Raw genomic sequence first — 26508 nt, 5'->3', positions numbered from 1 at the left:
TGCTATTCTGAAACAGAAGCAGCTCGATGTATAAGTCGTGTTAGAAAAGGAAAGGCTCAAGACATGAAAATTCATGTCATTTTTCAAAAGCAACGTAACTGTTTATGATTGAATTTAGGTGCACTAACCACCAGAATTTTATTTTCTGGAGAATTGTAAACAAAAATTACTTGTCAGTTAGACAGCTTTGCCTAGGGACTTTTTTATTTTGGCAGCAGGATTTGTGGATTTCTGTGTCCCCAAACCTCACAATGCATTTTTTCTTTTTACAGAATGTCTTGGTGATGTCTTTGTTCCTATTGCCCATTGCTGTGCAGTAAGGCTTTGTAAAATTTGTTGCACTAGCTTGTTTGTGGTAAGGTAGGCATGTTCCACCTTACATTTATTGGAACAGTCCATGACTGAGGAGCTGATACCTAAGAAAGCAGGCAGCAGTGGAGGAGGAGAGGAGGGTTTGGAGTCAAAGTTTAAATTTTGATCTCTTCTGTTGTTTGATTAAGACTTAATTCATGTTTGCCAAGTGCTTGGATATTTTCCCTCTTTGCCGCCCTATTTCTTTAGCTAAGAACTGAAGTAAATTCCTGATCCTCTAAGGAGACTGCCAAGCAGTGCAAAAAACAAAACTTGATATCAACAAGAGTAAATTTCATAGTGGTAATCATTCAGTCCGGTCTTACTGTTGTGAACCATAAGAATTAGTTTGACCTTTATTTTCTCTTCATAGTTCATTTTTAGCTCCTAGTGTTGTAAGAAACAACTCATGATTTAATTAAGATACGTAGTCCATTAAACGTTTTCATATTGAATAAAGTCTTAAGATGATAAAGGTGGTTTTTTTTCCTAGTGAGTTCATTTTTGACCAGAGAAGAGAATTATTTCACTCAAAATTAATTTGCTCAAAGTATCTTAACTTTCAAAGCTGCCCTTTGTAGCAGTAGATGATTCTAACTTTTGCAGTGTTCAACATTTATAGCTCATGGTGGTTGACTGTGAAATCATGTTTGGAAGCCCCCTGAGCTTTGTAAATATCAGCAAAATCTTGAGCATTAGGAGTATTCTTCTGCATTTCCACTTAAACGGATTTCTGTAATACTTCAAGGAGTGGTACTTTCTGAAGAGAAAATTGATTACTTTTAAATGAGAAATATACTAGAAATAGCAGGCTTACAGCCATTATTATAAAAGTACTTGCATTTATTGACAGAGCTATCTGTGGTGTCAGATACAAAAAATACTTGGTTCACAGCCATAGTGAATTCTGTCGCCTTTCTGCATGGTGTATGCATGCATTAGAAAACAAAGCAAACAAACAAATGGGGGGTTCTAAAGCTTATCACAGAGATATGTACTACTCATTGTCATAGAAACAGATTTCTGTCTTTACTGTTATCCATGTCTTCTTTTCAATGTAACGAGTGTAAATTCTCTTGCCCTTGCCATAGATATTTTTAGCATGCTAAAAATAGCAAGTTTTATTTTGACTAACTCAACTGCCTTCAACAGAATTTGTTGTAATTTAGTCTTTAAATAATAGTTGGGTGATCACTGTCCTATTGCTGTTGGAGTGCATTGGATGTGTAACATCTTTTTTTTTGCATGAACTGCAGATTTAGGGATGCTTTTTCAACTAACATCCACTGCTGTTTGGAGATGCAGAAATACAACTAATATTTTAGATAGCTGTTGCTTTTTAACCAAAATGGTCATACATGGTCAAACATGGGAGGAGAGGGTGAAAGAGGAGGGAGGGCTAGTGACAAAATTAAGTGTGTAACTCTTAAAAGCTCCATTATTTTCTCAGTGGAACTTGCTGACTTGACTGAGTCTGGAACTGCCCCTCTAGTTTACTGTGCTTAATCAGTCATGGTAGCTTCGCATGTTGTCATCTCAGCACGTGATAATTCTGTTTTGTGCATGTGCAACCCTGAGCTGAGCTGCAAAATGAAACCCAGCTACCCACCCAGCCACTGCGCCATCCAAAAAGGTGGTAGTTGTGGAAAGCACCTATGACTGCGTTTTATTGAGGACAACCAAAAAAAGTGGACGATGCTGGTCAAGGAAGGGAATTAAGCATGCATATGAGAAGCATTTCTTCAGAGCCTGCACCCAAAGACTTGATTGAAAGATGTCAAACATGCTGAGGAAGGCAAGGCCACAAGGCTGTTTTCGCACTTGAGTGACTGGTCAATTCAGGAATAGATAGCTCTTATCTTTGAAAAAATTTGCTTTTATTGCATTTTTTGTAAGAGCTGTGAGATTTGGTGTTTGTCTGTGTGCCTTTAGTCTGCCTGTTGATATTTTAATTTTTATGTAAAGCAAAAATTCCTCAGTAGCCAACTGCAGCCCGTTCCAATGGGTTTTCTATAATTAGTATGAATGTAGAGTAGTCCGTTTGATCGTGTCAAACATTCTGCTTCATTTACAGTAATTGTGATCCCACTACAGCCTCCCATGTCCATTACAAACTTCAGTTCTGCAGAATGATTTGTATTAGCCAGCATATGTGAGAATGAGAAGTTCATAATGGTTGTGTGCACAATTACGGGTGGTATTTGTATTAACAATTAGCTTCTAGAATCTATCGTTTAAGACTGTCATGATGACATAGGTACTTTGGTCATACCACTTTTTTGTTTTGAACTCATTAATGTCACTTGTCTCCTGCAGTTTAACCATCGAAAGCATTTCCTATAGCTAGAAGTGGATGCTTCTAGTAGAACAGAACCGGACACCACAGGGGGTATTTTTCCCTGCCTTCCTTCACCTCCCTTAAATGTGATTTAGCTGTTGAGAAATGGAAGGGGATAGACACGGAATGGCTTCAACGCTCTCTGCAGCTGTTGTTAAGCATTACAAAGTGCTAGTCTCTGACTTCTTCCTTTTGGAAGCCCATCTGGATCCCAGTATGCTTTGAGAAGTAATTAATTCATGGACAGGGATTCTAGCTGTGTTTCTTGTACAGCTGGGTAGTTAGGGGCACTGACTAATGAATTCTGCTTTGTTTAATATTGTTACCAGTCAAGGGTCAAAACCGAAACTCTAGGGATGAGACCAATTCCAATTCCCCATTGCCTTGCTCATTTCCTTGACCAGAATTATCCATCTGGATTAAGAATGCTGATTTGACTTTATTTGCAAGCAGCAGTTTTGTTTTGTGTTACATGATAGCACCAGGGTTATTTGTGCTTTGCAGAAGTAGGTTAGTCATATTGAAGAGTAATTTGCAGTGTTTTAGAATAATAAGAAGAATGATCTCATTGAACAATCGTGTTATGCTAATTGCTGAAAGCATGAGGTTTTCTTCCCCTCTTCTGTCTGCAGGAATTCAAGCTTTTGACTGATTAAAGCACAACGTATGAATGAAGGAAAATAAGCAGCCCAAGATAACTTAGTAGTTGTCTAAAACTTCCCCTGAGAAATAGCACTTTCAAAAATTTTAGTGCAAACTTCAGTACATCTGCTGTAACTTCCTAAGTTACCGGCCATGGAAAGAGACGGTGACCACAGTTTCACTCGCTATGTGGGGAACAGTATTATATCTGAAGTTATTACCACAACTGCCCAATTCACTGCATGGCATCAAAGCTGCAGGAGATGACTCTGAGCGTGCTATTATCCTAGTCCTGTTTTCCGTGATTTTAAATCTAAAAATCTGTTTAAACTTTAGCTATTAGAAGTTCATTATGCGTATCTGAAGTATAGTGCCACCTTAGGCTGCTGCCGTCAGTGTATCCATGTTTTAGGATATTCTTTTCTTGAGGAAATCTCCTCCTTATATCTAGTGATTTTATATATATTTATTTATTTATTTATATTTATATTAAGTTTGTTATAACTTATAACTTAATATAACTTATAATATATTAAGTTATATTATAAGTTAATATTAAGTTAAAGTTATATATATAATTATATATAATATATATATATTTATATATATTATAGTGTTAAAATGGTTACTTTAGTTGCATTTAAGTGTTAACTTAATAGTTAATGCAACTTAATGCAACTTAAGTTGCATTCAGTGTTCTTTTAATCTCAAAAATTACACTTTTTGGTATCTATTTAAAGGTTATTTCAACTGACTAATACTTTTTATCCTTTTTTTTTTTTAAGCATTATTCAGTTATTTTTCATTGTTAGCATAAAAGGCAAACTATAGGATTTCTACTCGTGATTTCTTTTTTATGGTTCTATGGTTTATTGATTATTCAGTGAGTCATTGACTATACATACTAAGATGTATCTGTCTTCATAAATCTTCAGTGTTTATGCATGTCTATTCTGGAAAGGAGGATAAAGTCTGCCTTGCTCTTCTAAAATAGTTCTAGTCTTCTAATTAGGGATAGAACTATCAATGCTTCCTGTCCCTAAGCTGCTTCACTTCTTTTTGTAAGAGCCTGTTTTCAGTTGCTTGTAACTTTGCTAGCCTTCATCTTCTTGGGCTGGGTGTCTGCAGGCTGAGATCATATGCTGCTTCTGGTACAGTTTAATCTAAGTAGGCTAAGTAATTAGATTTTCTCAAATATAATCAAGACATTCTGAGTACATGGTTTTCATCCGGAACTTGACGTTTTGTTAACGTGTTAGCCTGAGAAGGGATGCATCTCTTGCTGTTCCTAAAGAAATTCACTCCAGTAGGTAGTCTTAGAAGTTTTAGTACACGTTTGCTTAACAGAACTGTAGCTGACAAATCCTCTGAAAGCTCGAGAGTGCTAGTCATATTCATCACATCATACCTCTGGTGAGCTCATAGCTGTCACAGAGCAGGGGATATGCCAAAAAAAATTGACTACAATCTTCTCGTGTGTTCAGCCGAGCTTCTAGGAATCCACTACGTTACCAGGCACTGGAGCTGAGGGCAAAGAGTTAGTTCTTTTTAAGCTCTGAGTCCTTGCTGTGTGGGTCTGGTGAATTCCATTTCTTACTCCTGAACTAGGTAAGCCATTTAAAAAGTAGCAGTCTGTTATGTCTAGGCTTTATCTAAAGGTTTGAAGTCTGCGTATGATTCAAGTTAGGGTTAGCACTTGCTTCTGTATTGTGGTGGTGTTCTTCAGCCTTTCTGAGTTGATTTGAAAATCCATGTTGTACGGACTTCAGAAATGCAAAGCCAAGCATCCAAACATTAGGAAAAGCCAGCAGAGTACATGCTTGCATGAGTGGGATTATACTGTTTTTTCACGGGAGCTTTGATTCATTCAGTGCATGAAAGTGCAGCGCAAAAAAGCTGAAGGGGTGCTATGTAAACAGTGTCTCTCTTTGACTTCTGTCTTGCTGACTGTTATGCATGGTCTTGCAACAAAGCTGAATTCTGTGCTGGAGAACTTAGTTCTGTATTTTGTAAGAAACACTTCTTTATCATTCTAAAAAATCTACCCAAATTTTTGGCAACTAATTTTGTGTTCCTCTTGTTTTGGATGTCAGCATTGTCACCAAAGGTCAGATGTGGATGAAGTCTCCACAGCTCACATGGAAATCAGCTGGAGCTGTGCCTTGAGTTTCAAGAGCGCTATGAAAATGCAGAGTATTCTGTTGCTGGATGGATGTCTTGCAAATTAGAAGTCATTTATTTGACTTGGTTTCATCTTCTAGATATTTTTCTGAAGTGTGCAATTTATGATCTTGTGGTAAAAATGAAAAAAAAATCTGTGGAAAATGGGAAAATGCCTTCTGCCTCATTTCCATCTGTTTTTTTCCCCACTTTCAAAATCATTTTAAAAAAGGGGGGGAAGGGGAGGGGACCAAGTAGCACAATTAAATGTTCTGATGTTGCAGTTGGACTTGATGACCTTTATAGCTCTCTTCCAACTGAACTCTTCTATGTGACAGTTTAGTGGAATCTTAGGTACATTGGAACTTTAGGATTGAGCTCATCTGAGCTTCAATTTCCTATTTGAATATTTAGTTTAACAGGTGTATAAATCTTTTTTTGGTGGAGAAAGGAAGCATTTCAGTTTTGGAGTGAAGGCATCTGCATCAACTATTTTCAACATAAATTATGTTTAAGTTAAGGGGACTTTTCAAACAGAACATTAAGAATGCTTCTATATAGTGATCAGTTCTAACAGACAAGGCTCTTACAAAATTCATGTTGAGATATTGGTTGAATACATGTTATGACAGTTTTGCATGGTTATAAACATCAATGGATTGGTTATAACCATTTGTGTTGGTGGCTGTAATAAATGTATTTAATGTGAAATGTTTGAAAGCTCCTTGGCCACTTTCCCTCCTAAAGCTTTAAATGAATTCAAAGCCTCAATAGCGAGGGTAATGAAATGATGATTTCTCTGATATTTGTGAAACATGTGAAGATAACTGTATTGAAACATTAACTATCCTAAATTAGCCTGAATCCCAAGAAGTTTGTGAACGAATCAACCAAGAATGTGGTATCTCTGCCCACAGCAGGGAAGATTGGAAGTAGATGATCTTTAAGGTCCCTTCCAACCCAAGCCACTTTTATGATTCTATGAAGTTTCTAACTTTCTACAAAAAAAAAAAAGTGTACAACATAGGAAAATCATGTTAAAATGAAGATTCACTCTAAGGAGAGTAGGCCTCTTAAAATTTACCTCCAGAAAGACTGCATATTGGCCTCCACCGTTACAATTTAGTGATTTCATTTATTTGAATGTTGATCATATTGCAGATGTTAGGAAGGGAAATCACAAGCCTGGAGCTGCCAGCTGTCTGAATGGACTGTATCTCTGTGTAACAGCCTCGGCAGCTTACCGGGCAGCCTTTGGCTATTTTTGCTCTCATGGTAGTTGTGTTCTCCCAGTGCAGTGTGCCTCCTTTCTTCATCTGTGTATGTTGAAAAATTAATACGCATCTATAACACACTCAGCTGCTGGATGCAGACTGGTTTCTGTACAGCCAAACTTCAGAGAAATTCCTAGTGGACAGTGGCATGCTCTAAATTGCTGTTGATGTGAACAACTGTCAGCTCATTGTTCCCACACAGAGCAGCATCCTGACTTAGTCACTGCATTTCATAATGCAAGTGTTTGCATAAATCATACATTGAGGCTGGACAGGTGTTTATGTTTAGCCCTTACGGGAGTCACGTAGTCACTCGTGATACTGTGCCTCTCCCTGTCACTGGTTACTCTGTTTGTAAGGACTACAAGTATCTTACTCTTGGCATCTGTCTGTAGATGAAATAAGGATACCACTGTTGGGATTTTCATTCAGTTCACCTGGAACCTTGAAGAACCAAGCAAGGTTGTAAATCATTTTAAACCCTTCCCTATTCCTGCAGTTCCACGCTGTTTGTAGTGTTCTTCAGACAAAAAAGAACAGAATGTGACTGTTGCTAATGAAAAATCAGCTCCATCTGTCCACACAGTCTGTAGCACTACAGGGCTTAAGGGCATAGCTGTACCGTGCAGCGTGGTTAAAAACATCTAAGCTGATTTCAAGTAATCTGGTGTGTTCACACAGTGCAATGCAGCGTTACCAGTCTGGTGTTGGGCCAGGATGTAGGTAACGGTGGCTGTGCAGGTCTGGTTTGCTCTGACAGCGTGTCACTAGTGCTGTAGCTACACGTTCTCAGTACTTGAGTTAGCTTGAGTCTTCTGCAATGCTACTGCTCTGTAGCATCTGTGCCTTCTAAGTGGGCACGGAGCTGAGTACTGAATTCCTGGGATACGCTGTCTGACATAAGTTCTTACTGTGTGCATGCTTCTACTACACTTATGAGGGGTTAAATAAACGTAGACAAGAGCCAAACTGCATGGCCTAATCTTCTGAATATTTGTAATATCTCTGGAACAATCTCTGTAACCTTTGGCAAGCTTCCTTGCCCTCACACAGATGACAGAAGTGTTAGGCTACCTGGCTAAGATTCCTTGGAGTGTTTTGAAGAGGGAGTATGCCATCTGAGTTCTCAGCAAAAGCCTTTAGTTTTGCATCATCTAGTGGCTTGTCCATGTTAGAAAAACTTCGATCGGTATCCTCAGAGCCCCAGTTGGGCTCCGATTCTCAGTGTAAACAAAGATTTCAGATCTGACAGATCGGTGCCACTGAAAGGGAGCTCTCACCCATCAGCACACTTGCATCTCTCGGCTTGTGCTAGGAGCAGTACTTGTTGGACTCACAATACCACAGCTTAATCCAACAGAAAAATAACCAAGCAAAAAAGCAAACACGCTAAAAAATTCCACTCTAAACCTGGATATTTCCTTGCTGTTAGCCATGTGAATAGCTTCACAGAAGCTTTTTAGTATCACAGATGGTTGAAGGAAGGGTGCAGGAACGTATGGCAAGAAGGGAGGTAAAGGAAGAAGTGGATAAAGGAAGGGGGGAGATCAGACCCTTCTGCCAGGAGCAGTAACGTTTTAGCTTGAATGGAGTTGAAGTACTTCCCCCTGCAATCTAAGTCACCCACATTTCTTTCACGTTGTGCTTTGTTGAAATCATTCACATTGAGATGTTAAATTTCCATCTCATTTTATAGTATCACTGACTACTATCCCTGGATTTCTTTCTTTCCTGTTTCTAATACAGTATAGATATAACATAGTACAACATAGCTCTGTCCTCTGAAAAGGGGTTTTGCCAGTGATTTCAGTGGGAGAAAGAGCAGGCCCTTAGGTTGTATTCAGTGAAAAATAGGTTCTAAGAACATGCTTCTCTGCCAGTAATTGAGCCTACTTGCAGTAGCATATTTAGTTGGCTGTTATTTATGCAGTACTTGTACAGAAATCATCAGTATATGGAAAAGCTAATTCTCAAAAATACTAAACCTTAACTCTTTGAGGACGGAATTCAAAAAGTTGTTCACATATATGTATTTATATACATGCATGTGTCATTATAACTGACAGATGAGGATTGCTATATATACATTACTTAAATAATATGTGATTTTGTATTAAAGAACTTATTTAAAATGATGAAACCATGGCTGCAGAATTGGGCCCATACTAAGCGTACTATGCATGGAAACATGTCTTAATGTGTAACTGATTTTGTTTCCTCATTAGATTGTCATGGTACAGCTGTTGAGGTGAGATTTTCTTTTAAATGCTGTAGAGACTGAAAATTTGACTTGTGCTTACTCTTAGCTCTCAGATTAAATAGTGAATGGATGCTTGATGAAATGAGTCATTGGGTTTCAAAGTCCTTCTTTAACATTTTAAGAGCTTTTCTTAGTGTTAGTGTCATCATGTCCCCAAAAGAATTATCTGTAACTATTACTTTTAAATTTAAAAATTGTCTATCACATTTTGGTTCTATTTGACATAAGAAATTGCTATATGCAAATTGCAAATAACTTGCTGTATGCAAAATTGCATACAATTTTGCTATGAAACTAGTTTTTCTATGCCTATCTTTATAGTACCACCCATCTTTTGAGCTGTGCATAGCAAGAAATACAAGTTTGCGGATTTAAAATGCTGCAGGAGCCAAATTCAATATGCAGGAGCTTATTCTAGCTGTTAGATAAAGACCACGTACTTTTAAATGTATGCATGCTTTTCAAGTTAGAACATGGCTTATAAATAATAATTGGGGCAGTGATTAGAGTAATGAAGTTACAGGTAGACATCAAGGAATTTTTTGAACAGTCTAATCCTATTTGTGATGATTTGACGTTACATAAGTTCTTTTAGTTAAGCTGAAAGTCATGTTTAGGCATTTATAACAGTTTCTAGCACATGTGAAAAAAGTTACTGCACTTTTTTTTTTTTGAAAACATGATGTGGTGTGGGCCCACAGTAAAGCTTTTTTTTTTGAAAAGAAATTCCTCTTGTATTTTTGTTTAGTCTCCAGAGGGATATAAGAGACTTAAAGGAGGAACAGAGCATTTTGTTCTTTCTCTGCTTTTCAAACCATGAAAAAAAAAATCACTTCCTTGAAGGATTCATTTAAAGCGTTGTTTGATTTGCCTGAATGAACAAACCCCAAGGCACTGCTGTGCTCAAAACCCCTGTCTGTTATCAGCTTGTTTAGATGCCTGCATAGAAGCCAGCTGCTGAAAGCACAGGCTTTCAGCGGAGAAAAGTTCTTGGACCAGTTAGCCATAGTTAAACCAAGGTGTCAGAGATGAACACAAGTATTCCAAGCATAATTCTGCTCTAGTTTAAAGAGAATAGGGTCACACCCTTCACATCATGAATACAAGGGGCACTTTTTTTATTGTTCAACTTTACACCTCTGCAAATTGGCTTACAGATTTGATCTTAACCAATTTTAAACGGCTCAGTTTAAGCTATGTGTATTCTTAAGATCCCACAAGTCTGAATTTGCAAATGAGAAATATGTCATGCTTAATGATTTTCACATGATTACTCTTAAGAGGTGTTTAGATGTTTAGAATCGGATGGTTAACGTTGATTTCAGAGCGCTATGTGGATGTTCTGCTTCGGCTATAAATTCCTCATGACCTAGTACAACGTATCAATGACAATCTAGCAGAAGCAGAGAAGACAAGAAATTGAACTTACGTTTGACAGTGCTACGAGACTCCTGGAACCCAGCTGATTCTGAACCCCAGCCCAGGGCTTCACACTCGCGCTCCTCCCCTTGCCCATGCCTGGTGCTTGCACCTCCTTTGCTCTTTTCTGCCAGCCAGCACATCTTCCAGAGCCCCACGCTGCGCTTACGCCCATCTTCCAGGGTCTGGTATACCCAGTTAGGAGTAAAGGCAGCTGCGTTGTTAAGAATAAGTGAGACCAGGGCTACCAACACAGCTGTGGCTACCAGTTTCTGGACAGTCATATCTGACTGTCAGCTCACTGCCAGTCTCTATTTGCAGAAGACACAAGGTCTCAGTCAGCTCCAGCACATTGAAATTGGACTTGAAATGGAGGCAGCTTCAATATGATGTTATGAATGGCTAGAGGACATCACCGTTCATTCTCAAAGTCAACTCCAGAGGTGTTTCTGATCAAGCAAATGAGAATTTTGTGAGGTAGATAGAATTCCATAAAATAAAAGAACACAAAGGAGCTTTTTTTAGGTTTCTCCGTCCTTCCCGGCTTTGGCTTATCCACCTTCTTGCACTTTGATAAGCAATGCCAGTCCTGTGATGAACTGGAAGATAGGGACTTCCATTCCTCGTGAGACAAAATTCCTTGTGAGGCAAAGGGAGGAGGACTCCAGTCTTGAAGCAGAAGAGCCTGAACTGCTGCTGGGGTGAGGGAGGGAGGGCTGCTTGCCAGCAGCGTGCCTCAGCCCTCAAGAGCAACTGTGCGGAGTGCGGATTCCTCCGAGTCAAAGAGCTCCAAAAGCCTTTTCCAGATGCAAACTTCAAAATATCCCTCGAACACTGACAAATGTCATTCTCAAATCGCAGCTGAACTCCACATGAATGCTTTCATCCCAAAGAACTGTGAAAGTTTGGCGTATCCTGAGGAATTTGCTCTGCTGTGTCCGTCTCTGAACGTCTGACTGCAAGTGGCAGGGACCAGAGAACGGGCTGCTGTGAGGAAAAGGTCTGCCGCCCCCCCCCCCCTCCCCCCAGCTAAGAGGAAATGGCTGTTTTTGTGGCTGTTTTTGGTGAGCCTCAGGGCGTAGTCGGCTGCAACAAACAGAGCCGCTGCCACAGCAGTCAAACATTAACAGGATGTGTTTCCTGAAAGGAAAAGACTATGGAGACTTCTAAAGTTGTCCCTCCTCCCCTCAGAGCGTCCCCCTCCACGCCTCACTCCTCCCCTCAGCCGGCAGGGAGGCACAGCTGCTGTGGGGCGGGCCGTGCAGCGCGGCTGCCGAGGAAACCATCGTTACGAAGAAGCAGAAATCCTGAGACTCGACTGGTGAAGCGTTAGGACTGCAGAAATAGATTGAGGAGAGGGGTTTTGAAATGCTTTTTACCGAAAGCAAAACAATTTTGGAATTACTGTTGGCTGTCGAACGTCATGACAAAGTGGTGGTGGTGGTGGGTGCGCTTGGGTCCATCGTCTGCCCTGCAACCCTAGAATGGCACTTGGCAGATCAACAGAAAATCTAAAGTTCGGAGATTCTCAAACTGATAAACAATTTGTGGGTGTCTGAAAAAAGTCACAAGTGCCATGATGTGGATGAAGCTGAAAATTGCTGTATTGTGTTGTGACCGCAGGGCTGATGTGCCCCTGAGCACATCCTCGTTTGCTGTAGTCACTCATGGCTCTGCAGTGTCTCTGAGGATGCTGTCTGAGCCCTTTTTCAGTGCCTGGGGGATAGAAGAGCTGCTGTGAGTTGCTTAATACAATGCCTGGGATCACAATCCAGTACCGAATTAACTGCTGTGTAACAAGCCATGTCCACCAGCACTGGGTCTGCGTAAGCTGGTTTTGAAGTGGCAGCTAACTGTTCAGTGTCTGAGTCAGCTCCCGGAGCTGAGCTGCTCTGCAGTGAGGAGCTATGTGTGTACCCTGCAGCTGGCCAGGGACAAGGGAACATAGTCTTTAAGCTAAAAAAAACCCACACCATATAAGGTGTAACATTAAATAGTATATTGTAAAATGGTATGGCATTCTTGTCAACGTCATGGAGGAAGAATCCTGGCGAGAAGAGAACCCGATTAACAAGGTGTATCTGCAGTCCACTGACTGCACCTGCCATTTTGACACAAAAGTTCACATTCCTGAAATTAAAATTAGAAGAAAATGAAATTAGAATAAAAACATTTAATTTTAAAGCAGTATTTGTCTTGTCAGCAAAGTTTCTTTACCCTTAGTCAGCAGATCACTTCTGACATGCAAAGTGACTGGAAATTTTTTAGGAAGAAAACAGACTTGTTGCTGAGAGGAGTGGAAAATACTTCAATGAATTTCATATAACCCTATAGTTAGCTTTCAGCTATCAGAATCTATATGTACAATATCCACAAATCTGGCTATAGATTCATCTGTCCCCTGTGTGCTTGGTTCATTTTTAATCCTTAAACAGATTAATCTTGAGTTACCTATAGCATCTTCATATTTTCACAGCAGGGCAACATCATTCATTACTGTTTTTCCTGTAAATCATATTGCTATACATGTGTGTTTTGAGAAGTTTGGTAGGCATAGGTATGTTTTTTATATTTATTCTTCGAAGAAGTTTCCTAACAACAATGACCATATTTTCATATTTATAACCCATGGAGTTGTTGTTGTTTTAAGCCTAGCAGCTGGGTGGATGATATGCGTATTGTTGATGATACCAAAGGCAAACTTCTGCCCAACAGTGCACCTGTTTCTGATCTTCTGATCTCTCCTGTCTCTGAATTTTTTTTTGTGATTGTTTTCGAAGCCCGAGGATGTATTTTGAGGGCACAAACTTCTTCTTATGTTGTACATGCAAAAATGCAGCAATTGTATTTTTACAAAAGCAGAACAAAGCCAGTCTGATGACTTAAAACTTAGTCAAATTTCTTTTTTCTTCCTGCACAAATTATTTGGCACGAGAATTTTCTACCTCTTTTCTGAATTCCACTAACATTAAAAATAAAAGCATATTCCTCTTAAGTCATAATTGTCTTTGAGTGTTAAGGGGACTGGCTGATCTAAACATTCTGATATTGGTTTAGGGTTTGATATACATTTTACTTGAGAAATTTTGCATGTTACGCACCCAAATCCATAGAAGTCAATGACTTTGCATTTAAGGCAGTTTTGATAGAAGTGGGGAGGAAAAAAAAAAAAGCTTTCTCCCAAGTTGCTTCTTGTTGTGGCTGCAGATGGGTGGGTAGCTGTCTCATGAGTTGCATCTGGGAACTGATGCAGCTGAGACGCATGGCTCACTTCACTGCCACTTAAAACATGGGAGGTGATGCTGGGACTAGTGAGAAAGGTGGCATTAAATCAGACTGCTTCATCTCTCTAGTTACAGTGAGGTGGTCATCTCAGAAAAGGTTGCATAATTTCAAATCCGCATTGTCTTTCTGTTGGTAGGGACTCTCTCGTCACAGCTGTTTTGAGACTTGTGATGATGGGAATATTTCTGGGAACTCCGGTTCCTCCTTAAAGAGCAGAAAGGATAGCAGCACAGCAGTCCAAGCCCACCCAGATAATACACCAACACGAGGAGTGTCTGGGGAGCGATGCAAGGCAGTAGTAATGGTTGCATGCAGTTATTTAGCAAGTGCATTGTGACTTTTTTCCAGGGCAAAATTTCTGGTGCATGTTCTCGTCCATAACTAGCTTTTTGCTGTGTTATGTGCTAAAGAGTAGTTCTGTTCAGTAGTGGGTTAAATTATTCCATGCAATTTGTATAGTAGCTTTGGGGTCTTTCTGGGTGAGAAGTCTGTTATGTAAATGTAATTTTACTCCTGGAGTCTCAGTAATTTGGATAATTATTTCATTCCATAGTGAGTTTGTCCATTTAGTACCTAATAAATTCTGTTTACATTTGTTTATGCAGGGCACAATATTATATTGACATGGTTTTCCAATGACAAATGGCTTTTTATAATAATATCTAAAGCTATTAAATTGGGAAATTCCTGAAATGAGTAATTGCACCAAGTCAGAATCAAATGAGTTTTGCAAAGATCCAGTAAATTTTCCTAGCTTCCTCATACCAAAGTGGCTCAAAGTTATTCATTGTTGTTACAATTTTAATCAAAAACATTAATTTAATATTATTAGCTTTTGTTGCAACTTTTCCTGTATTATTTAGCTTCTTGCTGTCTCATTAAGGTTCTTGTTGGCGCTTGGTGACATTCTCTTTTTTCACTGAGAGATCTTGTGCTTCTAGTACAAACCAGTCAAGGAATCCTTCTGATCCTTAAAAAAAAAAAAAAATCACTAATGAACACTTGTCTATTGATAAATGTGCAGAAGTATATTCAATTCTTAGTCCTTCAAATCCTTTCTTGAGACATAAATGCACTTTCAGAACAAAAAGCAAAGAATACTGATAAGGAAGCATCTTTATTTCTATATTGGTGAAAATAGATAATGTGATTATGCCAAGTATTGCAACAGAATATCGTGTATTGAAATACCGTAGAAGTAAGTTTGGGTCACTACCTGAGGGAATTATTAGGTGACTATGTATTTCTTCTGTCTAATGCGGTACTTACTGCAGTACTTGGGACAAAGGGATTTTGTTTGTTATAATTCATGCTAAACTATAGCTTGATATTGACTTTATCAGGGTAAGTTTGGAACAGACAAATCTATGTATTTAATAGAACATCTTAAATATTGTTCTTTAAGACTTCTGTTGCTTTATCAAGTATTCTGTTTCTTCTAGGGAAGGGTTCATAGGAATAATCTATGCATTTTCAATGTTCTGAACGTATGTGAGAAATGCCTGACATATTTGGCAGAGGAAAACTCATTTGGTATGATTAACATTCCAGGTTACAACAGCAAAGACAGCATGCTATGTGCTACCAGTTTGGGCATTTTAGCTCTACATTGATTTTGCATTGATTTGAAGATGAGATCAAAGTTCATCTTTTTAGATGTGTTTAAAATTTTACATAGTGCTTCTAAATTACCAGCTTTGAGTCCCCACTAACTTTAGGTGTCAAGTAGTTTGTCTTGTTTGGCCATGGATAAGCTGTCTGTAGCTATTATGGTCCACAGCTTGATGCTTATGTCCTATGACTGGTCTATCAAATTGTATATGTGTAGAGTTCATCAAAAATTATATTATTAGAATCACTTACTGTTGTATATTTAAGCTAGATTGCATTATTTTATTGCTTTTTTTCGGGGGATGTAAGGTGCAACTTGAAGTTACTGAAGTCAAGGCAAGGGTACAAATAATTAACATTTGGAAAATAGTAATAGATGCTGATAATTTTCCTTAGGAAGCAGCACCTGCTTTGTTCCATCCTTTTCCTTTGCATGGTAAACACCCAAGAGCAGCACGTAGGCAGTGGGTGGAGGATAGGGAAAGGGTGGTGCCCACTGCCTCGCAGTGTTTGTCCAGGTCAGCCCAGACATGGTTTACATTATGGTGAGTCTCAGAGTAAACACTTCGCACCAGAATGTTACATCTACTCTGTTTGCGGTTAGCTGAGCTGCTGAGAACCTGCTTTCAATTTCTTACACAGTTCCTTGTACAGTGAAGCTTCCTCATGTCTGGTTGTTGGTCAAGAAAGACTCTCCCACTTCTCAGAAGTGAAACCTGGGCGTCCCTTTTGGACAGTCCCGGCTGTGTCTGGGGCACAAGGGGATGCTCACCCACTCCACATGGTTGTGTTAAGGGATGTGGCCTTGCTTGCACTGAAGTTAGTGGGAGGCGGTGGTCGAGACCGGAGGGTGTTGTACTGAAACTGGGATGAATGTGTGTGTTGTTTTTGTCTCGTGTTAAAATGAGGAGAACTGTTCTACATGTTTTCAGTGACTAGCAGGAAAATCTAGCCACATCTCCATACTATTAAAATGTTATATATATAATGTACTGTTACAGATACTGTATTTAATATTTAAAGCAGAGTACTTAGGATCCTGTTCATCAAAGTGAGACCCAAGATGAAAAGAAAGATTTTATTTTTCTACTGGTCAAGATATTTAGAGATGAGATGGAATGCAAGTATGTTCATTTTTTCAAATATAGCCCATTAAATAGAGCGGGGAGATAGTAATATGTTCAGACACATGAATCTCCAGCACTTTAAGTAGTACTACTTTTACTGTTTTTTTTTTTTTTAATTCCATGCAAAATGGGCAATGAAAAATGTATAGTTACAGAAGAGTTTATGAAATCAGAATGTTAGATACTGTAAACATAGTTTCACAGAAAAACAGACCCAGAAGATCAGAGATTCTGGAAGAAAAACTGATTCATCAAAAATGTGGTTAAAACTTGCATCTAGTCCTGAGTGGCATCAAAGGTGTTTGTTTGTTTGTTTGTTTGTTTGTTTGTTTCAGACTCCATCGTGCTACTGATGTGGCCTGAAGCTTGGGAAGTTTGGGGTGCAGCAGCAGATTATTTATTAATGTGCTTCATGGGTAGGCATAGCTCCCCCGAAATGCACAGGGAGCTCATTCTTATGGCTCTGGTTGTGCTCTTGCTGCATCTGGTCTTCATTAAGTATCCAGTTGTGGCTAACGAAGCACAGATGTGAGCTGCTTTCCAAAGGGAAGAAAAAGAGGAGGAGGGGAAGAACAGGAAATTCTCAGAATATGAGCTGGGGGAAGGGTAGATCATTACTTGGTGTTCTGTATGTGGCAGTGAGGCCAACCCTAGGAAGAAGAGTTGCTGCCTTTTAAGGACGTAAGGACAGATGGGCCTTTCGTGCTACACTAACAACTGTTGAGAGAAAATTGATGGTTTTGCCTTGGATTTGAGCAAGAGTGTCCTACCCCTCCTGTTCCTTGTTTCTTAACTTGACCTGCATTGTTTTGTACATATCCAAAGTGGCAACAAAACTGATGTGCAGCTGCCCCTCTGGGATGCTATTCTGCTGCTGGAGATGTCTCCCTGATCACTGAAGAACAGAATAGGATGGAATAATTCAGGACCTTCAAAGATCATCTAGTCCAACTGCCTGATCGTTTCGGTGCTAACCAAAAGTTAAACCATATTAACGAGGGCATTATCCCAATGCCTCTTGAGCACTGACAGCCATGGAACCTTGCTAGGAAGCCTGTTCCAGTGTTTCACCACTCTCACGGTAAAGAAATTTTTCCTAAAGTCCAGTCTGAACGTCCCCTGCTGCAGCTCCAGCCCCTTATCCAGCTTTGTTGACCTCCTCTGGACACTTTCAAGGACCTGAACACCCTTTTTATATTGTGGAGCCCAGAACTGCATGCAATATTCAAGGTGGGGCCACACCAACACTAAATATAGTTGGAGAATTGCCTCTTTTGATGGGCTGGTTATGCTGGGTTTGATGCATCCTAAAATGTGGTTTGTCCACTGGTCTGCCAGAGCGTGCTGCTGGTTCACGTTGAGCCTTTGTTGCATCTCACGTGGTGATGTTACTGTAATGCCTTTCCAGTTTTTGAATAAGATACAATAGATAATAATACAATAAAGACAAGCATATATATGAATAAAACTTTATATGCACGTGAAGACTGCCTTTGCAAGCAAATAGTATGTTACTATCAGAAACACTTGAATACCTTATGAGCAACAGACTAGTATATAGAGTGTGGTGTTAAAATTATATATATATTTTTTGTTATTGTTATTATTGTTGTTGTTCCAGCCTGTCGGTAGCTTGCTTCTGGAGCATCTCGGGTTAGTTCTGTAAATGGTTTGGAGTGGGCGAGGAGGAGGTGGAATGGCAGAGCTCCAGCTCTTCAGTGCATTGAGGTGGGGTACCGCATGCATATGGCATGGGTGCCTGGGGGGCATGCTGGCAGCTCGTGTGTGGGACAGGAGCTCCCAGAGAGGAATCCCTGGAGCAACAGCAGCTCCCCCACTGAGTTTTGAAGTTGGCAGGAGCCATTGCCGTTCATGAAAGCATAATGCTGCCAGTAGATGATGAGTAACAGCAGGACTAGGGAAATGGCTGTCCCCTTGTATGTGGCACTTGTGAGACCATACCTCGAATATTGGGTTCAGTTGTGGGCCCCTCACTACAAGAAGGGTATTAAGTTGCTTGAGCGTGTGTAGAGAAGAGCAATGAAGCTGGTGAAGGGACTAGAAAACAGGACTTAGGAGGAGTGGATGAGGGAAAGGGGGCTGTTTGGTATGGAGAAGAGGAGGCTGAGGGAGGCCTCATCACTCTACCTGAAGGGAGGTTGCAGCGAGGAGGGTGTCAGTCTCTTTTCTCAGGTGACACGAGGAAATGGCCTCAAGCTGCACCAGGAGAGGTTTAGTCTGGACATGAGGAAGAATTTCCTCACAGAGGGGGTGGTCAAGCAGTGGAGCAGGCTGCCCAGGGAAGTGGTGGCGTTGCCATCCCTGGAGGCATTGAAGAGGCGTGCGGACGTGGCACTGAGGGACATGGCTTAGTGACGGGATTCAGTAGGCCAGGATAATGGTTGGACCTGGTGATCTTGAAGGTCTTTTCCAACCCAGATGATTCTATGATCTTTTAAGTCCTGTTTTGTTTCTCTGCACACTATTATTTTTAACTTTGTACTTCAAAATATGCCATTTGCTCTATTTCCTTTCAAAGGTTTCCACTCCCTGTAGGCTAATAAGATTTCTCATCCTCTTGTCTCTGTTCAAGTCCATGAACTCTTACATTTATGGAATTGCAAGCTGTCAAGGCTCTTAAAGATTTTGATTTCCTTTCAGAAACGTGCTGTTTGTTAGTTTGGCACAGTGCAAGCTTGTGTTCCTTCAGACAGAGTGAAATGGCTGTTGGCAGCTTCTTCTGGCATGCTAGAGATTTTGGAAAGTACGTATATTTTCCTCGTGTGTAGTGAAGCACAGCCGTGCACATACATGCTAGGTTTGGTGTCTTGTACTAATGACAGAACTTACTGTCTTTGTTGATCAAAGCTAGGTGACAATATTTAATATGACCTCAGTGTCCTTTAAAGATGTTTTTCCTACCTATTGCCAGTTTGGGGTATAGGCAGTGGCTTGCATAAAAAAAGAAAGTAATTCAAACTTTCTAAAAATGAGGGTGGTCGCATCTTCTGCTGATAAAAATCAGCATTTCTATGTTGAATGGAGATGCACAGGCTTACACTTGGAAGGATCTAGCCCTGAAGTTTTTGTAAGGCCTTTCCAGTTCAGAAATTACTTCATTCTGTTTCCATGTTGCTTTTGGCATTTCAGTCTGGGAGGGACTTGGATATGTCAGAAGAGGGCAAGAGCATACTGTGTTTGAACCAGGTTCCATATGGACAGGCGGATATAAGAAATCCTATAAAATATTCAGAGATGTGTTTTTGCTTTTCAGAAGCAAAACTTCTGAATTATCTGAAATTTGTCCCAGATTTATTACTTCTGATCCTGTTTTATTTTCTCTATCCTGTTTGGCCTTAATGAAGTGTATGTCTCGTATTTATATTTATTTCTACTTGAAAATTTTGTACTGGTTGTAGTTGCAAATAGAAGATAATCTTATTTTAAAATAAATTAGGAAAAACATTTTTCTTTTCTGCCTTCATCAACTGTGTGTGCTTGACAGCACGTTGCATCTCATCTGCTTCTCTGCTTCCCGGTTAGTCAGTTTCCCCTGTTTGTGCAGGTCTTTCCCACAGCAACTGGGAAGAGAAAAACATTTTAATCATAGGAAAACATGATTGTCAGCCCCCCACCCCCAAAGTGGAAGATTTGCTTGCAGGTGCAAGACCTGAAGTGGCATTCAACTCTTAGCTTTTTTTTTTTCCTGCTTTTATCATTTAGGTACTTATTTTGTGTTGTGGTGGTGTCTGAGAACTGTGTGGACCACACCTCCACTGAGGATCACGCGCTGAAAAACACACCATATTTTGAATGTTTATGTTTTTATTAGTCGGACATACTGCGTTTTACTCTGTAGAGCCTCACACATAACCAGAATTTATGTAAATCTTCGCTTGTCCCCCGTGCAACTGTCAGTTGTGCTGTGGCCCTCCTATTCAGCAGTGTTGTCTGGTGAGACCTGACAACTCTGCATGGGAGCACAAAGCTGAGATGTTCACTGCATCTGTGTTGGCAGATGATTTTGTTAAGTGTAAACTCTTAGCTTTGAGCTAAGAGTTAAAGAGTTTGTGCTAAGAGTTTAAGCATAGCTTAAAGCTACAGACATTCAGTTCCAGAGCTACCCTTTATGTCTGAGGACTATTTCTGTTCCTCTTAAATCTTCACATAACAACTGGAGTCTGTTTATGTGTGTTAAGTGTGGACTATGTTAATGGTTTTCCCTTTCACTCTCTCCTCTTTCCTTGCCCCTTACCTGCCTAATACACAAGTCTTGATGGCGCTACCATTAACAGCACTTCCCTTCTTTCTGCTTTGTCACAGTGAGACTATCTGGGAGAACATGGCTCGCATGTGTGTGAAGACTCAGAGGCTTGACGTTGCCAAAATTTGCCTTGGAAACATGGGTCATGCAAGAGGAGCCAAAGCATTAAGGGAGGCTGAACAAGAACCAGAGGAGGAAGCCAGAGTCGCTGTGCTAGCAATTCAGCTGGGCATGCTGGTAAGCCCTGTTAATCGTATGCATCCTAGAATATCCACTCCATTTAACTAGGGAATAGATTGAAAAAATGATCGTTTCTGATAAATCTGAGAGAGGTGCACAAATCTTATAAGGAAGTAAAAATCTATTACCAGGTTTCCAAGGAGTAATGAAGAATAGTTCTTACAATTATTTTCTTGAAGCTGAGTTTTTATCCTCGGGAAGTAGACATCCCTTCCAGCACTGTACAGCCCAGTGCTGCACGATTACTGTGCCACACTCAACTGTCTTTCTCTGCAATCAGTGTGAATTCTATAGGCTCAACAGCCCTATGGGCCCTTTCTGTGGTCCTTGAAGAGTAGATGACAACGAGGATTGCAGAACCTGATGCCTTTAAATAAGAATTCCAAGAGCCATAGCAGCAGAAGTTTATAACAAATTAATCTTTTATAACAAATTGTTATATATATATTATATATATATTAATTTGTTTATAACAAATTAATTTGTTTTCTTGATTGCTGTACAGAATATATATATATGTATAGTAAATAGTATAGTATATAGTAATATAGCATATTTACTATATACATATATATAGTAAAACTGCTGCTGAATGTAGGAAGCTTCCTTTAAGGATGTTGTATGTATGAAACATCCTAAGTTCTGTCTTACATTTTTCTTGGGGCATAATACTTCAAATAATCATTCTAGGTTTGACCGGATTAAAAAGAGATGTACTTTGAAATGTTTTATATTGAACATTTTAACAAACATATTTTAAGGTCCAGTGTGAGAAATGCAAGGTTCATTTTGACGTGTTTGCAGAATGGAAGGCTGAAGGTGTGTTCTGCAATAGAGTGAGGACTGGCCTAACGCTTTTCAGCAGCGTAGGCAAAATGCAAGTTTCCTGCCCCAAGGTTGGGAGCTGGCTAGCTGTGGGGATGGAGAGCTCTGTCAAGTCAGATTTGCTGCGTGTGCTGTCCCAGAGTCGTTGGCTCTCCTAGGTTTGCCCAGATTTCTGTCGCTGCTTCTCCTGTTATGCTGGCAGTGACGTGCCTGGATTCTAGCACAGAAAGAGCAGTCAGGCTGTTCAGCCATCTCCCCATAGCCTGGCACAGTGGCAGGCTGTCCCTTGCACCTAAATCTGGAGCCTGACCTGACAGCAAATATGTACCAAAGCGGATTCTGTCTTTTCTGCATAGCTTTATTTTACTCTAAGTTCTCTGCCCTTGATTACTGTGCTTTACCAATATCACTGAGATCTAATATGGAGATGATATTATCACGTGCATGACTGATATTATCAGGTGGATTGAAAACTGACCGGAGCACTGTCAAGTTAGATGAGTAAGAGAGAGAATGTATTCTTCTTGGTTAGCCTTTATTTTATGTCTTCATCAGTGATCTGTAAGAAAATCGTAACAGAGATGTTTAGTCTGGGAGCCAGAGAAAGGTCCAGCAAATGACCAGTAAGAGGGACAAACTGAGACAGCAGAATTGATGCCATGCCCCACAGTTCATAGGAGATCACAAATTGGCAAAATGCTACGACAGCAAAAATCTGGGTCTGTGTTTGTGGAGACACCACATCCTGGGGCTTTGATTTGATAACTTTCGTCTATGAGTTTGCTGCAGCTGCAGCTGGAATATTGCCTTCCACCTGTAAGCACCTCATTACCAGAAAAAAATGTTGATGAACTGCAAATACAGAGAAAATCAGTGCAAATTGTTAAGCACTTGGAAGGGTTTTACAGACAAGGAAATCTTTAAGCCAGCCAAATAGCTAAACTTTGGCTTAAAAAGGTGTTTAGCAATCTACAGCTATTTTAACAGTATGAAAGCTGGAGAGGTAGTGGAACTACCCTGAATTGAAGTGATGGGAAAAAAATGAAAATTTAACTAAATGTTTGGAAAAGCTTCCTGGAAGAGAAAGCTGTGAGGCTGAAAAGTGTTAGTACTCCTTCTTTTGGATATTTAGATCTATTTGGAGAGGTGAAGGAGAACTGTAGCAAGACAGATGCTATTTTTCTGCTTTTTTTCTCTCATACAGTAATAAAGTCATAGTGCCAGCAACTTCCATCTTTACTTTCTATGCTTTTTTTGAATTTGAAACAATAAGAGACAAATTATTTTTCTGTCTTGGACAGATAATCTCAATTGACTAAATATAGTGTTCAGCTGGACAGCCATTGGGTGGAGCAGGAAAATGCTCCTTCCACAGGAGTACCTCTCAAAGTGTAAAAATAATAGTTCTTAATTTGCTTGCAGTTGCGTCAGCACAGGCAAAATCCTCCTGTTCTAGTTCTGTCTGAAATTAGTAGCATTTGTTTCCAGGAATGGCTATCAGTTATCCAAGAAAGAATTCCTGCCTCTGAGACCTGCTCTGAGATCCCAGAGATCTTCTGGCACTTAATGCCTTCTTGCCAAAAACCCTAGTCCCTTGGATCTTTTGGACATCACTTCTTGGCAGTGTGGCCATTACCTGTAGCCCCACATGAGCATATCTCCCCTTTCTGAAGTGATTTACACTCCTGCTGACAGTGTTTAATAGTTGATGGCTTGCTCATGTCACCCCCAAGTTGATATCGTACAGTAAATGTCAGGATCTGAATGCTTTCCTTATTTTCACATAAACATCCTGTTTCCCAGTAATGTGCTATTCCAGGCTATGTATATTTAGTCGGTTAACCCCCCTGCCTAAATTATTGTTCCTTTTAATTGCATTGCGATGACCTGCATTAATAAAATACTCCTAAGTGCGGTGTCTGATGTGATTTACTGCTTGCATGTACGCCTATGAAACACAGAGCTAATGAGCTCTTTGTATGCTCTTCTTTAAGGAGGACGCGGAGCAACTGTACAAGGCTTGCAAACGCTATGACCTCCTGAACAAGTTCTATCAAGCCTCAAACCAGTGGCAGAAAGCCATTGAAACAGCCGAAGCTCATGACCGGGTTCACCTGCGTACCACTTACTACAACTATGCGAAGCACCTGGAGGCAATAGGGGAGCACGGTCTTGCTCTCACTCAGTAAGCACCAGCCGATGGCGTCGTGTTCAGGGGGGATTTGGGGCCTTGTTCTTCTGCGCAGACTAGAGGCAGGATAAGGAGGATGCCTGGTAATGGCTACTAACAATTAATTAAAATCTTTTCCTGTTGCTGGTGCTTTCTATCTCAGGGGTAAAAGCATTGTTGTAATAAACTGCACGGCACCCTCCCTAAGGCTAAGTGTCCTGTCAGGGGCCAATAGTTGAACACCAATAATAATCCAGTCCTGTTCTTGTCACCGGAAGACCACTACCAGTGATTTAATTGTTTACTTCCTCTGAGAGTCTCAGGCACAACTACAGAATTTGGTTTGACTTGGGTACTTCTGGTGCCCAGTCCTCTGCTGTGACTGATGAATTCCTAGAGAAGTTGGTGGATATGATTTTTAATGTGTTTTTATTCATTTGAAATGTTGTTTTCATATGATTTTTACCTTGTGAAATCTCACAATATAAGATCACTTACGTTCGGAGGCAAAGTAGAGCTGTGATGTGATGAGAAAGACCCATAAGATGATCCAAGTGGGCAGGAGGGTAAGGAAAGACTCTAGCACTAGATGGATGGCATAAATGTAGTGATCTCCCAGTTGTGGAAAACAGGCTGAAATTGCAGTGGATGGCAGGAGGACTAAGCAAGATGAGTCCAGGGCTTTTGCTACCTTTTTAGACAGTTGCACAGGGTTGTGCTTAATGTTTGGAGAGGTTTCTGGGATATTTCTTTGGAGCATCACTGGAACTTTGAAGTATTTACAGTTCTATGATCACATCACCTCTCTGATTCCAGGTGCGTTGTACCTTTTATTTTTGATGGTTCTGGCTGATTGTTACAAGTCTTAGAGTAACTGAATAATACCAATGGAGCACTGTTATCAGGGTTGCCACTTTGTAGCTGTGGCTAATCCAACATTAAGTGGATTTTTTACACAGGAAGTGAAATAATTGTCTTAAGCTAGTCATTTCACATGCAATCTGTTCTTTTTCTCTACAGCTATGAGAAGTCAGATACACACAGGTTTGAGGTACCCCGAATGCTCTCTGAAGACTTACAAGCCCTGGAGAACTATGTCAACAAGATGAAAGACAAGTCAGTGCTATGCTCATTCCTTGTCTTGAGTGGGACTTTCAGGTCAGAAATAAAATTTGTGTAGAAAGCAGAGAAGGAGAAGAGAATCCTCTCAGCTGCAAGTTCAATACCTGCCTTATCTATCCACTTTGATCCTCCTTCAGCTTTTCAGGAGCATGCCATATTTCACTCAAAAACAGCCACGCTAGATAGGTATCTGGGCTGAACTCCCTTTTAGCACAGATCTTTGAATGTCACAGTTGCATTTTGGTAAAACCTGTCTGCATTCTTAAAAAAAAAAAAATGCATCTAGCCTCGAGTTCAAGATCCCAGGGGTGAGAAATGCATTCTCTGGCAATTCTGGTTACTGCAGTTAGTATTGTTGCTTTTCTAGGAGCCTGTGGAAATGGTGGGCACAGTATCTGGAGAGCCAATCAGATATGGAATCTGCATTGAAGTACTATGCACTGGCTCAGGATTATTTTTCCCTAGTCCGTGTCCACTGCTTTCAGGGCAACATTCAGAAGGTAAGGCAGACCGTTGCTGTCTGTTTCCAGAGACTTCTCATGCCTGGGATGAGTATGGGCGTAGCATAAAGCTATATGATTTCCTTTTCAGGCTGCTGAAATAGCAAATGAAACAGGGAATTGGGCAGCTTCATACCACTTGGCCCGCCAGTATGAGAGTCAGGAGGAAATCAAGCAGGCTGTACATTTCTACACCAGGGCCCAGGCATTTAACAATGCCATTCGCTTGTGTAAGGTATGGGAAGATGTACGTCTGTGTCCAAAACCAAGGTAGGATTCTACCCTTAGGTAGCGTACAGAGTGAAAGTGTTACAAGACACTCGTACCATTCTGTCCTGTGATGCATTGCTTGTTCCTTCAGCCCAGCTATGAAGATGCTCTTGTTTTCTGCTTTCATCTTCTGTAGAAGATTCTTCAATAAATGGGTTGGTTGTATGGGACAGATTATACAGCTCAGCATCATACATACATACATGCATCATACTTCTCAACAGAAAACGGCATGAAACAAATTGTCATTGTTGCAGCTCAGAGCCATTTGAGTAGCTATAGGTTTTACGTAGGAGGTGGCTGATGGGCTACTATGCGACGGTATAAAGCTGGAAGCTTGAAAGAAGACAGAATTATGAAATCAGTTTGCTCGAATACCAAAACTCAAATCTCTGCTTTTGAACAGGAGAACAATTTAGATGACCAGCTGATGAACCTGGCTCTTCTGAGCTCTCCAGAAGACATGATCGAGGCAGCCTGCTATTATGAGGAAAAGGGGGAGCAAATGGACAGAGCTGTCATGTTGTACCATAAGGTAAATGACTTTTTAGTAAAAATACCAAACTTTAAACTGATGCAATTTCCACAGCAGAGGAGCATTAAATCAACGGTACATTTGACTATATGTACAATCAGTCATTTCTTCATGG

The 26508-nt window shown here is 40.2% G+C and overlaps 2 protein-coding genes across 6 annotated transcripts in view; one reads left to right on the top strand and one right to left on the bottom strand.

Moving 5' to 3' along the window:
- Nucleotides 1-14712, bottom strand: part of TMEM204 (transmembrane protein 204) — a 29433-nt gene extending 14721 nt beyond the window's left edge. Inside the window, exon 1 of the mRNA XM_083800048.1 lies at nucleotides 10455-14712. Within this exon, the coding sequence (XP_083656174.1) occupies nucleotides 10455-10728 (274 nt within the window). The 5' untranslated portion in view covers nucleotides 10729-14712. The remainder of the gene's footprint in view (nucleotides 1-10454) is intronic.
- Nucleotides 1-26508, top strand: part of IFT140 (intraflagellar transport 140) — a 76975-nt gene that overhangs the window by 46769 nt on the left and 3698 nt on the right. For all 5 annotated transcript variants that reach the window (XM_083800041.1, XM_083800040.1, XM_083800043.1 and 2 more), the window contains 6 exons: nucleotides 20791-20968; nucleotides 23791-23981; nucleotides 24987-25082; nucleotides 25456-25588; nucleotides 25680-25823; nucleotides 26265-26393. In XM_083800041.1, coding sequence (XP_083656167.1) covers nucleotides 20791-20968; nucleotides 23791-23981; nucleotides 24987-25082; nucleotides 25456-25588; nucleotides 25680-25823; nucleotides 26265-26393 — 871 coding nt within the window. The remainder of the gene's footprint in view (nucleotides 1-20790; nucleotides 20969-23790; nucleotides 23982-24986; nucleotides 25083-25455; nucleotides 25589-25679; nucleotides 25824-26264; nucleotides 26394-26508) is intronic.

The sequence above is a fragment of the Anser anser genome (assembly GCF_964211835.1).
Source record: "Anser anser genome assembly, chromosome: 15".
In the NCBI taxonomy this organism is placed as follows: domain Eukaryota; kingdom Metazoa; phylum Chordata; class Aves; order Anseriformes; family Anatidae; genus Anser; species Anser anser.
Note: the sequence above shows the minus strand (reverse complement) of the source record. Positions and strands in the feature narration are given on the sequence as shown.